The sequence below is a fragment of the Somniosus microcephalus genome, chromosome 8 (genome assembly GCF_052327205.1).
Source record: "Somniosus microcephalus isolate GS21.2 chromosome 8, FLI_Smic_1.0, whole genome shotgun sequence".
Taxonomy (NCBI): domain Eukaryota; kingdom Metazoa; phylum Chordata; class Chondrichthyes; order Squaliformes; family Somniosidae; genus Somniosus; species Somniosus microcephalus.
In genome coordinates this window covers 196,331,624-196,346,138 of record NC_140994.1, presented here as the reverse complement: position 1 = coordinate 196,346,138, position 14,515 = coordinate 196,331,624, and the positions used below count along the sequence as shown (strand labels likewise).

General features: G+C 51.0%; 1 protein-coding gene and 1 long non-coding RNA gene across 4 annotated transcripts in view; one reads left to right on the top strand and one right to left on the bottom strand.

Annotated features, from left to right (window-relative positions):
* LOC147114009 (A disintegrin and metalloproteinase with thrombospondin motifs 2-like) overlaps positions 1-14,515 on the bottom strand; it is a 413,260-nt gene that overhangs the window by 100,688 nt on the left and 298,057 nt on the right. For 2 of the 3 annotated variants that reach the window (XR_015079327.1, XM_085995518.1), the window contains exons 6-7: positions 1,627-1,783; positions 127-232 (exon numbers count right to left, since the gene is read on the bottom strand). Coding sequence is in view for 2 of the 3 variants with exons in the window: in XM_085995518.1 (XP_085851644.1) it covers positions 127-232; positions 1,627-1,783 (263 nt within the window). In the remaining variant the exon portion in view is untranslated. The remainder of the gene's footprint in view (positions 1-126; positions 233-1,626; positions 1,784-14,515) is intronic. The other variant, XM_085995519.1, reaches the window with a different exon arrangement.
* LOC147114010 (uncharacterized) overlaps positions 1-14,515 on the top strand; it is a 134,997-nt gene that overhangs the window by 112,657 nt on the left and 7,825 nt on the right. The window lies entirely within an intron of this gene.

Sequence of the window (14,515 nt, the reverse complement as noted above, 5' to 3'; positions counted from 1 at the left end):
ACATGCCCAGTTTGTTTTTGCGCTGTAAGGATTAACACTTACACATGCCCAGTTTGTTTTTGCGCTGTAAGGATTAACACTTACACATGCCCAGTTTGTTTTTGCGCTGTAAGGATTAACACTTACACATGCCCAGTTTCATGAGCAACTACAAATGCGGATGAAAAGCCATCTTCATGGTTCAGGGTGCAACTTCTGACTGGATGGCACATACCTGTAACTGGGGCATAACCTGTAAAAGATAGGAAAATATTGGAGAAGAATGCACTTAAATAACATATAAAAAAGGTATATGAAAAATATCAATTGTGTTTTTCCTACTTCAACATTGATATGATTTTTTTCTCATATTTCTATGCATAAATTTATGCTTTATCATAGTTATCGCCACAAGTTGTGCAAGTTATATGTTCAGATTGGCTAAAGACCTATCATATTTCATACTACTTTAATCTGTAAAATAATCTAATCTAAAAAGGTGTTTGTCATACCAGAACTAAAATCCAACACAGAGGAAACCCATAAATGCATAGCCCATTGATAAACCAGCTAATGAAGTACGTGTGCTGAACAGCTTAAAGTCTGTAAGATAATGATCATGCACTTTGCACTTAACTGTTGGTAAAGCACCAAATATTAACATCTAGCATCTTAATTCTGGTTTTAGAAAATTACGATAAGAAAAAGCTGCTCAGCATACCATTCATTAATCCCAGTTTTATCATTTGTATTCATGGTGTTGTCATCTTCAAGTAAGATAAGTGGTTTTATGATTTATATCTATTATTATTCCAGACTATCTGACAGTGGTAAAGTATATGGAGTTAGCAAGTGAAAGAATAGCGGCCTAGAAATTCAATGGTGATGCACCCTTTTTACAGGCTTAAAATGGGCTCAAGGTATCCAACATGGCGGGCGGTTTGCACACACGCATTCGGAGACGTCGGTATAGGCATCAAAAGAGGCATTAGGCCCTTTGCATATTTAATGCCTCCTTTACCAAATTAGTTTGCCCTGAACACAACCAGCTGCATTCAGGAAAGCCAGGCCTACAATTCGCCTAACCAGTAGTCATCACCAAAAAGGTAAGTTTAAAAAAAACTTCTGAATGTGGAGCCGGGAGATGCAGGACCACATTAATACCACAGGTCACTGCCGGCCGCTGCTCGCCTCCCCCCGATTGCTGCCTCGCCCACCTCACCCCCCCGATCACTATCTCAACCCCCCTCTCCCGCTCGCACGCCTCTCCTGATCGCCTTCCTCTCCCAGTTGATCCCCACTCCCGGTTGCCCCCCACTCCCTCCCGATCACCCTCTTCTTGCAAGACACACCTGTGTTGTTGACAGCAACCCGAAATTCAAATGGTCTTTGCTGGCGAGCTGCCTGTGGACACCCAGCAAGTGTCTGCAGCTCGCCGGTCTGATGTAAATGAGGCCTGAGGCCCAATATCAGGTGGGTCTAGCCTGGCCAGTGTCCCCCAAATCATCCTTTACTTTTAAAATATCAGGCTGGAAAATAACATGCTAATGACTATAAAGTGTCTTTCTTTCAATAACTTATCAATAAGATATTGCATAGTTGAGTAAAATATAAAACTGTGTACCCAACCTGAATGGGCTACAGTACCTTGCATACCCAATGGACCAAAATCCTGCCTTGTTAGAAAGATGGCATGGTCGTGATATTCTGCGTGGCTTGTATCAGACTTCTGCTGGGAGTGAGCCCATCCACACACATTCTCCAAACTTTGTTTGGGGTTCCCAACTTCGATTAGGCTAACAGACTAAGAAAGAAAACAATTTTCTTAAAATGTAGGTGCAATTTCAACAGACTACAGTACAAGAGTTAGAACATTTTTTAATGTAGCGATTGCTGAATATGCAGCGCTATTTCACATTATTTTCTGAACTAATAATTAGCAATTTGTCTTTTATTTTCAACAAATACTTTTGCATCAGTTTAGAAACATTTAATATATTAAATTGTATGTCTTTCATTGTGTAATTGAGCATCTGCTTGTCTCCCACTCTCCACTGCTTTCTGTATTCTATCTGTCTCTGATTAGTGTTCCAGTCTGTCTGTCTCCTCCTTTCTCTCAGTGTGGCTCTCAGACATTTTGGCACTGAAGTTACACCGTGGAACACTAGCATAAGAATATTTAATGTGTTTGTCTGAAATTCTTTTCTCTCCTATTTCAGTGGAGGCTTTAAGCCATTTCAAAGAAGTGGGGTAAATTTTCATCTTCACTGCATAGGCAATAAGTTGGTGGAGCAGATTGCCTGCCCATTCCAGAATTTACCCAATTTTCACTCCATTGAAATCAGGCCCCTGATTTGGAGCCTTGCCTGACGGCAGCAGGTATCAGGAACTTGGCATGTACTGGCATGACTTTTGAACCACTCACTTAAATAATTGGAAAAATCACACACAGTGCGTGCCTGAGTTTCTCACATGCATTTCCTCGGCAAAATTCCCCACTCACAGAGTGAAGTTGAAAAATTACATTTAAAATAAGTTTTAATGAAAAGAATTAAAAGTGCTTACAACACATAACTTGAAGCCCAGCTTTTGTTACTCACAAGTAGTTTTGCACTGAGGCCACCCAGTGGGTAGTGGTGGGGTGGGGGCGGGGGGGACTGGAGGGAAGCCAGGAGCTGGAAGCCTGACTAAAAGGTTGGGCCATGAGAAAAGAAAACGTATCTGGTCAGGTGGGGGGATGTCAGCAGCTGCTATGCATCAAGTACAGACAGTGAGTCGAGCCATCACTCACCTTGACATGTTTACAGATAAGGTAAGTAGTTGTAAAATGGTTCAAATAGCTCCCACCAAACCCCTGCTCTTTATTTAATGTAATCTTAAACCGATGAGTCATTAACAATGTAAAACAAATCTAAAATTAAAATCTCCATTATAAATACACACATTTAACAGAATCTCCCTGCATTTTCTGCACTCAGTTCCATCCCTCTCCTGACCAACAGTACATCGTAGCAGATATCCAACAGCTTCACCTTGATCGTGGCAGTCACAGATCATGTGCTGCTTTTTCTCAGTTGTCTCGGTTTTCTGCTTGATGCTACAAATAACCCACGGCTTCCATCAGCATTCTCCCTCTCCCCCATATCAGAATCTGCCTCAGGGCTTCACAATACTGCTTTGTAGCAACGAATAACTCATCCTGAGCAGTATTCTGGATTCTTAAGGTGGAAAAGGACCACTGCTGAGATAAGGAAGGGCCAGGCACATGACCTCCTGTCGCTGGAGCTCGCAGCGCTGTCAAATTATTTTTCAGCTGTTTCTGCTAGCAGGTTTTTGGGGGTTACTGCTCATTAGTATTAGTGCTCCCCTCACTAACTTCTGTCGTGGCTGAGGCTGGTAACAGTAGCAAAGTCTGGTGTGCCTGGGGCTGGGCTCAGAGGCAGATATAAAATCAGATTGAGATGTATTGCGTAAGCACATAGATTGTTTAAGTGGGGATTCTTTATGTGTAGCCTCAAAACAGTGGTTATTAGCCACATAACTAGCAAGAGTGAAACGTATATTTGAATTTGGGATTGTTTCTAAAACCCAGTAGGTTGTGTTGGGTTCAGAGTGAGGAAGTTCTTGGAGCAACTAGGAGATGGTTTAGAGACGGCGATTTGGCAAGTTTGTGATTTTCTTATGATTTGCTAATTTTTTTAATTTATTATGAGCTAAGTTTAATTTTTAGAGGTATATAAAGTGGGCTGGGTGAGGAACTGTCATGGCAGCTGTATGTCAGACATTATTTTTCCTTTAATTCGTTTGCGGAGCTTTTCTTTGCTTCACCCCGATGGGGAAGAATTCTTTTGCAACAATATCATTGGAGAAAAAATGAAGAGTTTGAGAAGAACAGTTTTGTGCAATATTGTCAATGAAATAATAAAAGTAGAAAAGAACCAATTAGGAACAGGAAGACTACATGCTTAACCAATGAGGAAGAAAACTGGCAAATATTTAGAAGAAAACTGACAGACGTACATTGCAGACACAAACCTTTTTTATTGCCGAGGGGCCGTATGGCCTACTCCTGCTCCTACTTCTTATGTTCTTATGAGTCAGATAGATGTTAAGGTTCCCTTGAGTTAAACATTATGGGCTCGATTTTGCCATTGTGGGCGGGCTGGGGCGTGTCAGGTGGCATTCGTGTCAAGACCCCGACTCTGAAGTGAAGTGGGGAAAAAGTGCGATTTTCCCCTAATTGGGCAATTGATTTCCAGCGTGTGGAAACCCCTGGCCCATTGAGTCTTTTCATCCAGAAAGTCGCCTCCGATGACGTCATCAATGCTGCTGGATTTAAGGCCTGCAAGCAGCCTTGCTTCTTCTGGAGACTGCAAACTTTATGGCCATTATAGCAAGCACTTCATTGATCGACTATGTCCACAATTAGGCCAAAGTGTGCTCCATGCTTCGATGAGCCCTCCCTCCAAGCTCTGGTGGAGGGAGCAAGATCCAATAAGGAGGTGCTCTTCCCTTCCTCAGGGAGAAAAAAGCCACCCCAGCAGACTAAAGCTGTGTGGGCTGCAAGTAGCCCAGGAAGTCAACTCCATCTCGATAAGCCGCAGAACCTGGCTGCAATGCAGGAAGAGGTTTCATGACCTTCTCCGCACAGGAAAAGTGAGTATGACTTTCCCATCACCCTCAATCTGATCCCCATTGCCTCTCCCCACCAGCACTCTGCTTTGCCAACCTCTTCCTTAACATCCCACTTGACACTTACATCCCTGCACCCTTACCCATTCCCTCTCTATGGTCACATTCACTTAACTATTCGACCACGCAGCCCTCGCACTCCCCATCACTGTGATGCAACAACAACTTACAACACACAGGGAGGGTCCTTTGTCTCCTTCTAAGCATCTATGCTATGGATTCTCTACACTCATTCCTTCATTCTCACTCAAATGCCACTTGTCTCCCTCATTGCAGGAAAACAAAGCCCACAATAAGAGGGAAAGAGCCATGACAGGAGGAGGGCCACCCTCAGTAGCCCAGTTCACCGCCTGGGAGGAAGCAGCCCTGGAAATCACTGGGATCAAGGACGATTCCCAAGTGGGGGATGGACAGACAGGCACATCACAGCAAGCTGATGGCAGAATAGTTTGGCATCTCTCTCATTGACATTGCATGAGTCACTGATAATGATTTTGATGCTCTAACAGATTGACTTATGATCATCTGCACAATTCAATGTGTATGTAACCTTGGCCTCACATCTTTAACTCCTTTACTCCCCCACAGGACCATCGAAAGCCCCCATTCCCACTGTCCAGGAGGTACAGCCTGAGCCTCCAGACTCCTCAAAAGAAGCTGCAACCTCTGAGGGCGCAGCGTCAGCAGAATTCAGCGCACCCAGCACCAGCGCAGACACTCACACATCGGTGGGACCTTCGCGAGATAGAGTAATGTTGTCACCTGGCGTATCACAGCTCACAAGTGAGCATCAGCAGATGGTGGAGACAGGGACAGCAGTGGAGAGTCCTCGTCGGAGGGCGCAGGACTCTCCCAGCTCGGCTGAGCTGCATGTGGACCCTGTGCCTCCAGGTCCATCCAGGAGAGCGGTGCTGGAACTCCAGGAACAAGAGTCTCTGGCAGGTTTTGTCTCCAGGGTCGCTGCGAGTGTGGAGCGAATGGAGGAGTCCATCGCTAACATGAGCAGAGCCTTTGTGGAGGCATTGGCGCATGAACACATCACCACGGAAAGGATGGCTACCTCCGTGGTAAGGCTGGCTACCGTAGAGGAGAGGATGGCTACGGCCATGGAGGAGCTTAGTCACCAGGGTCTTGAAAACATGGTTATTGTTCAGAATAGAATGACATCTCTTGAGGAGCGATGGTCAGCTATTGAGCATACAAACCAGACCTTCATGGAAATCCTCTGGAGTAGGACTTCCAGTGCAGAAACAGGTCCTCATGGCCCCCCTGCAGTGCAGCAAGGTGCTCTCAAGCCACTTACAAGCTCTGAACTGGGGCTGACCATGAGAGGGATGTTGGTGGCAGACAACAAGTGTGGGCTCCTCTCCAAGCGCTCACACGACCATGCCACTGCAAAGCCCTCGATCAGAGCCCCACCAGAGTCCTCACCCAACTGAGATGGGGGTCTCAGCCTCTGCACAGCCATAGGTGCAGCAGACTGATGCCGAGCCCTCACATGTTCGCAACCCCAGAGGATGTCCGCCAAAGGTGTCGAGACAGGAGCAGCAAGAAAGTGAGCAAGGGGCCTCCACATCTGCTGAAGCCACAGGGGAAGCACCACGTAGGAGCAGGCGTAAGAGGAAGATAAAGCACAAGTAGTCACAAGGGTAGTTACTTGGGCGTTGTGATGTATTCTTTTTGACCAGCCATTCTTGTCATGGTATCATAAACAGATTTGATGGCAAACTGTTGAAGTTGTGGCCTGTGTCATTTCGCAACTGGGACTTCCACATTGAGGGCTTAGGGCGAATTACAATTGTCAGTATGGTGGTCAGAATAATAGGAATCCGCAGGTTCTTGTCCATTGTCGATGGTCTGGTAAGAAGGTGCGAGGCAAAAGTGTTTGATTGTACAGGCTAAGCAAATCTAGCCAACATGAGTGTGTCCCTTGCATCCCGGCCAGCAATGTGGTCGCATGCTGGCACCTTCGCGCCTGTGCAGCTTCAGATGGGTGAGCAGTAGCTTGGCATTCCTGTTGTTGCTACTGCTGTTGGTGCTCATGGGTCTGCTGCTGCCGCGGCTGGTCTTCGTCCGAATCTGATGTCCAGGAGGAAAGGAAATAAATGTTCGTTATGCTTCTAGTAAATGCCTCAGTTGAGGAAGCACTCAGTCAAGGTGGGGAGAGGGGTTTCCCAGCAGGTCACACTGGAGATGGGTGTCAGGCTCCAAACTTCCACAACAATGAGTATGACTGTTAAAAGCTCCCCCAGACCTGAGACAACAAAGTTCTGCCACCTGCAAGTGGTCATTGTTGAAAACTCCTTTGTAATGGTGGAGCTGCAGCTGTTAGTAAGCAATCCACTTGTGAGGCCGCCAGGGATTACCTGGCGTGTTCCAGAGGAGGCGTGTAGGATGGGGGAAATGTCTAAAAATCAGAAAGGCCTCTCAAAATGGGATGATAGAGGCAATTAAGTGGTTGTTAAGGGCCTATCCTGCCTCTTGGAGGTGGGATGGAAACGGGGTCTGAAAACACGAATGTGGGAAAGTTGCTTGAAGGCGGGATGAAGGCGGGATCGGGCCCGGCCGCCATTTTCTGTGATTTTGACAACTCACACACCTCCAAACCCGCCTCCTCGGGCCTGGTAAAATCGAGCCCCATCTGTCGGGCACAATCCTGGTGGTTATGCTGGGATTGTGCCTGCTGGTGTCCTTCAGTTCTGACCGTTCAGTGCAGAGTTTGTAGGGTCAGCGGGAGGGTTCTTAGCCTCCAGGTGCTGGTGTGCACCCATGCCACTACAGGCAGATCTCTGGTGTCCACCTACCCCATGTGGCCAGAATATTCCCCACCTACCTGCCATCAGGCCCACCTCGAGACCCCAGTCATCAACCTTCAACTCCCTATGTGAGGGGGCCAATCCAGATTTTTGAAAAATAATTGATAGATTTTTGTTGGACAAGAGTATCTAGGGCTACAAAACCAAGGCGAGTAGGTGGAGTTGATACAGATCAGCTGTGATCTAACTGAATGGCGGAATAGGCTCAAGGGGCTGAATGGCCTACTCTTGTTCTTATGTTCCGAAATTATATTTTGTTTACCTTCAGACTGCTCTCCTCACCTGGATTCTCCCAGCGGGGCCAACTTATGCCCATCTGGAGACCATCTCACTTGGCGTTCCAGCCTCTAGTCCTACACGGGATCCTGACTTGAGCAGAAGTGGGAATTGCCAATGCAGGGAGTCCCCACCCCTGGGGACGCCCCCTGACATAATTGGCCTTGTATGGGGTGGGTGGAGGCTCCGCTCCTTATGAGAGCTACCAGAAAATCCCAGAAACAGTGAGGACCTGGCGCATCAGGTCCCTGCTCAGGATTCCACGGACTCCTGCCAGTGTTTCACAGGAGTTTGGCAGAAGCCTGGAGGAAACTCGGGACCCAAGTCGTCTGGCGCTGCTGACAAATAGCTTTCGCACAACAGCCAATATTGTGGGTTGGAAGTTTTTATATATTTATCTCCATGCATTTATTGTTTAAATAACAACCAGGCCATCAATAATTTTTTAAGTCAAACCAACTGTTTTTTTCCATGTGTAAGATCCACAAATAACAAAAATAAAATTCACTTCAAATCCTACTCTTTTGACCACACATCACTGTCCATAACATGTCAGCAGTATTCCCCAATTTACTTTGTAGATACTGCAGATACAATATAACGTTAAGGCCAACCAAGAGACAGTCTAGTAGCTCTAGCTTTGACCTCTAGGGACTAATACCACATGCAGGGACTGGGACTGGACAGGGACAGAGTAGGAAAAGGAAATATAGCTTCAAGCTTCAGATGCTGCTGGACAGCAACAGCCAGGAAGGCCCCCATGGCTGAAGAGCACATTTTTAACTTGACTTTGGGGCTCTTCGGCCAGTATCTTGGAACATCCATGTCTGGGTTCTCCAGGACCTCAACTTCAGGAAAATGAGCTAGGAGGCTGGGAATGTGATGTTTCAAAACAGAGCCGAATAGACTTTGTGTTAATGCAGGAAGGGTTAAGTTCGGAGGTGATGGAGATTTATTATAAAAAAGTATTTTTTAGTGATCACTCGGCTTTGGTTCTTAGAATTAGGAACAGCAGAGTTAAGATCGGTTCAGGGGTGTGGATTTTAAACAATCAATACCTGAAAGAAATTGCTTATAAAGAAGGGATTATAAATATAATAAAGAATGCTCGGAAAGAACCTTTGTTCTTGAAAGAAAGAAGAGTTTGGTGGAACAATTTCAAATATGAGGTAAAAGTTTTTTCGGTACGTTATGGGAAAAAGAGGGCGGCAGCTAACCGGCATCGAGAAGAGAATATAAACAAAAGGTTTACGGATGTCTGTAAAGCAGTTGACGGAGGGGATAAGGGAGCTGAGACTCAGCCCAGGGTCCGATGGACTAAATGCAGAATTTTATAAAGAATTTTTCGAGATTTTAAGTCCATTGCTCTTAGAAGTTTTTAAGGAAATTAAAATTGAGGGAAGCCTGGCCCCATCTATGAGGAGAGGTATCATAAGCTTAGCTTATAAAAATAATAAAGGGGATAGACAGGATCTGAAGAATTGGAGGCCCATCACATTATTAAATGTGGATTATAAGATCTTGGCGAGGGTTATGGCAAATCGTTTGAAGGAGGTGTTACCGGAGATAGTTTGGCCCTCTCAGTCCTATGGAGTCATAGGCCGGGACATCGCAGACTCTGTGGTCTCAATCCGAGATGCGATAGAGCTCATGGAAGAGAGTGGGAGGGAGGCTTATGTATTAAAGATAGATCAAGAGAAAGTCTTTGATAGGGTCGCTCAAGAGTTTTTATTGAAGGTTTTGGAAGCATTTGGTTTCAAGGAAAATTTCATTCAGTGGATAAGGATTTTTTATTCAAACATATTTAGCTGCGTTAAATGTAATGGTTTTTTATCCAAGTATTTTCCGATACAGAGATCAGTGAGACAGGGTTGTCCCCTGTCCCTGTTGTGTATGTACCTTTAAGAGAAGAACTGATTCTATACTGCAGTACCGGCAGTGACCACCCCTGTATATAAAGCCATAGCAGGCTTCTGTACGTCAGTCCAGCATTTCTGGCTGTGCAGCTGCCTCAGTCAGCAGGAGGAGAAGGAGCAGCCAAACCAGGAGAGTGGAAAGTGGTGGTCTCCTGACCAGGAAGAGGAGGATATCGATAGACCACCTCCACCTCCACCATCATCACAGCAACTGAGGTGCCTGGAGAGAGAGGACAGAGGAGGAGAAGGAGAAGGGAGGCCAGCAACAACACCAACCAGGGGAGAGGCCTTTCCATTACTGCCTCCCCAAATTGGCCTCCACTTCAGGAGAGGGAGAGAGAGGAGAGAAAGAAACAACCAACAACCACCAACTGTTTGGAAGGAGGGAAGAACAACATCATCTACAGGTGGGTGTTATTTGGTGCACTCTCCCAAAGACTTTGTATTTTAGGTGGGGGGAGAAAAGAAGAAAAAAGGGCCGGATCATCAAGGGGTGTGTGTGTGTGTGTGTCTCTTGTAAAACACTAGGCCACACACACCACTAATTAAGCACCCCTTCCTATTGCCTGACCTGGGATAGCTGGAGCTGCCTAGGTGAACAGCCCAATTAATACATCATTAAGACCTGGTGTGGGACTGAGCCTGGGGCATCTCCAGCTTTCCCAGGTGAAGACATCTTCTCCCCCTGCCAGAAGACCACCTTTAAAGACTTTAAATTCCCATCGGAGAGTGCACCCCTGCCAACACCCACCCACCATCCTGAGTGGCAACCCTGCCCTTGCGGCCTCCCTCCTTCCCACCCCCCCCTCTCTCTCTCTCTCTCTCTTTGTCTCTCTCTGCCTCTGCCTATTTCTCTGAGGCACCTCAATTTCATCTCTTTTTATTAATTGCCTATTGAGCAGAGGGGAGAAGGCCCCTCTCCCAATTTCAATCAATAAGGGGAGAGGTGTGTCTTCATTTTAAACAGCTCCCTCTGCTCAATAGAGGACCAAAAAATACCTGAGGCCATTAACACCTTCAGGCCTGTGACTTGGGGTGAGTGTAGCCCTTATAAAAACACCCCATAATGGCGACTGCATCTTGGCCGGTGGCGGGGCCAGCCAGGACTTATGCGGGAGTGGCAGCCACAGCCACAGCTGCTCCCGCTGCCCCGTCACCTTTTAAACTTATGACAAAAAAGCTCGGGCTGAAGAGCTACACTCACCCCACTATGACCATTGAGGCCTGCGTTAAAGCCATGGCTGGGGTTGTTGGCCCCTCAGCCATCGTCGCGGCCTCAAAAATGTACGGGAAGGCTGTGTTCTTCCTGGGGTCAGAGCGGGCAGTGTCCCTGGCCGTCGCCAAGGGGCTCACCGTGGGCGGGACCTTCCTGCCGGTGGATCCTCTCGAGGCCACCGCGCAGCGGATCGTCATCTCGAACGTCCCGCCCTATGTTCCTGGTGAGCTCCTCCTCCCCCATTTATGCTAACTTGGGGAGGTGAGGTCGGGGATTACGCCCATCCCGCTCGGCTTCCGGGAAGCCAGCCTTCGCCACGTCTTCTCCTTCCGGCGCCAGCTGTTTATCCAGCTGGCGCGGGAGGAGGACACCGACGGGGCGTTCGTCGTCCACCACGAGGGGACCGCCTATCGCGTCTTCTGGACGTCGGACGGTGTGCGGTGCCACGCCTGCAAGGAGGTGGGGCACTTCCGGAAAAACTGCCCCGCCTCCAAGGCCGCCGGATCATCTCGTGCGGCCGAGGCTGGCGCCGCCGCCGCTCCTCCCCCCGGATCTGCCTGCGCGTCGGGAACGTCTGATGCGCGGTCGACGTCGGGGGCCGATGCCACCAAGGCCTCCGGCGGGGGGGAGGGAGCGCATCCGGCCGGAAAGAAGGCGCGGCGGAAAAATAAATACCTTAGAGCGGGTCCCCCCGTGGATGGCCAGCTCTTGCCCCTTGAGCCCCTTACACCCGCGCTCCTTGCGGAGTTAATCGGGGCAGACGCGAGTGGGAGGGGCCTCGTGCCCGAGCCTGTGGCCGCAACCGCCACAGCAGTAACGCCAATACCTGCGGCCGGGCTCGGGCCCGAGGAACCCGACAAACCTGCTCCGCCGGAGGGAGCAGAGGAGGAGGCCTCTGCAGACATGGAGGTCTCCCTCGCTCCCTCGGTGCTAAAAAGGCGCGACCCCCTGGAAGAGGAGGAGGACCGGGAGGAGGAAGGTCCCTCCGAGCAGGGGGAGTCGTCGCCCGCCGCGGGTACTGCGCCCCCCCCCCCCGCTGTCGTCATCTCCAGCGATCGGCAGGGGTCGCCTGTCGCTCGGGAGGCTGAGGCAGTTGTGTCTGTCCGGCACGTGACTCCCGGGGATGGGGACGAGACCCTTGCCATGGTGGGGGTCGCGGAACAACCCGCGGCTATTGACATTTTATCGGTGCCGTTACCCCTTGCCGGGTCGGGCGGCCTGGGGTCTGGGTCGGGCGAGCTCGAGGAAAATGAGCTCGCCCAATGCAACCCAGACATCTCCCAGGGGCTGCTCGTCCCAGTGGAGGATTTAATTGAAAACACCCCATCCGCTGGGTCGGAGGCTGGTGGCGGGGAGGAGGGTGGCCCCCTGGCTGCGTCTCTGGTGCCGGACGTACTGGAGGAGCTGGGAATTGTTCTCTCCCCGGTTTCTCCGGTCGTTCTGGCGTTTGAGGACCCCGAACCGCCGCCGTCTTCTGGCCCGGCGCCCCTAGAGGAGCCCAGGGAGGAATCCTCTGCCGCCGATTCTGGGCGGAGGCCGGGCCGGCTGGTGCGGCCGAGCCGTTCACTGCGCACTGCGCGACGGACGGGTCGGCCGCTGGTGACAACCCCCTGGAGGAGGATGGGGACTCGGTGATGGGCACGGAGGACGATTTGGAATCCACTGTCCACGAGGCGCTGGATGACCTCGTGCCCCTCGCCGAGTCTCTCCTCATTCCCGTAAGGGAACTCCAGGACTTTATGGCCACGTGCAGGGGTCGGCAAAATAAGATCCGGCTGGCCCTCGACAGGTGGTCGGAGCTGGCGCTGCTCATCGTGTCCGTCCGCGCCGCCGTTAAAATCATGGGCGCGGACGAGGGCGTGGACCCGCTCGAGCTGCGTCGGCTCAGAACGTTTCTCACTGGGCTGCTGAGGAAGTGGCGGCTGACCAGCGGCTGCGCTCCCTCCCCCCGTTAGGTGTAGGAAGAGGTTGCACTATGCTTCTGACATGAAGATAACCATAGCCAGCCTCAACATCAACGGCAGCAGGGAGGCGCACCGCAGATTCAACAACTTCTCGGTCCTTCAGGACGGGAAGTATGCGGTCTGTTTCCTGCGAGAAACCCACACCGTTCCGGGAGACGAAGCCACGTGGCTCCTGGAGTGGCAAGGAGGGGTCAGCATGAGTCACCTCTCCAACAATTCTAGCGGGGTGGCTATCTTGCTGGCCCCGCATTTTCAGCCGGAGATCTTGGGGGTCAAGGAGCACGTGCCGGGCCGCTTGCTCCAGGTCACTGTTCGCCTGGGGGGCGTGCCGCTCCATCTAGTGAACGTGTACGCCCCTCAGACCGGTATGCAGCAAGTGCGCTTCTTCGAAGAAGTGTCCGCTCTTTTGGGCTCCGTCGATGCGGGCGAGTACGTCATCCTCGGGGGGGGGATTTTAACTGCACCCTCGAGGCGAGGGACCGTTCGGGTCCCCCGCGAAGCCCGGTGGCGATGGAGAAGTCGAGGGACCTGGTCGGGTCCTTCGACTTGGTGGACGTCTGGCGAAATCTCCACCCCGACTCCAGCGCCTTCACTAGCGTGAGGTCTGGGGGAGGAAGGTCCAGAATCGACCGCCTCTACATTTCCCGGACGTACGTCTCCTGCGTTCCGGCGGCTTCCATGCGGCCGGTGCCGTGCACGGACCACCACCTGGTGTGGGCGGAGCTCACTCCGCTGCGCGCGCGGAGGGGGTCCGCGTACTGGCATTTTAACAACCTGCTGCTGGAGGACGCGCGGTTCCGGGATTCGTTTCATCGGTTCTGGGCCGACTGGAGAAGGAAGCAAGGGGGCTTCCCCTCCTTGAGGCTATGGTGGGACGTGGGCAAGGCTCACATCCGTCTCTTCTGTCAGGAGTACGCGAAGGGGTCGACCAAGAGGCGGGAGGCCCGGGTCGGGCGGTTGGAGAAGCAGGTGCTCGACTTGGAGTCCCGTCTCGGTCAGGTCGTCGAGGACCCGGCCCTGCGGAAGGTGTACGAAGAGAAGAAGGGTGCGCTGAAGGACATGCAGCTCGTCGGGTCCCGAGGTGCGTATGTAAGGTCGCGGATCCAGCTCCTGCGGGACCTGGACTGCGGCTCCCCCTTCTTCTACTCACTGGAAAAAAGACGGGGGGTCCGTAAGCAGCTCTTGGGGCTGCTGGCCGACGATGGATCACTCGTCTCGGATCCGGAGGGAATCAGCGCGGAGACCCGCGCCTATTACGGGGCTCTGTTCTCTCCGGATCCATCCAGCGAGGATGCGCGCAGAGTTTTGTGGGAGGACGCCGAAAAATTGGACGCTCTGCTAAGCCTGGCGGAGCTGACCGGCGCCCTCCGCCAGCTCTCTAGGGGAAAGTCCCCGGGGCTGGACGGGCTGACCGTGGAGTTCCACAGGGCGTTCTGGGACGCCTTGGGGGGCGACTACGCACGGGTCCTGGGGGAAAGTTTGGCGACTGGGGAGATGCCCCTCTCTTGGCGCAGGGCGGTCATTGTCCTGCTGCCTAAGAAGGGTGATCTCCGCCTCCTTAAGAACTGGCGCCCGGTCTCCCTCCTCAGCACGGACTATAAAATCTTTGCCAGGGCCATGTCTGCTCGCCTTGGCACCGTGCTGGCCCACATGATC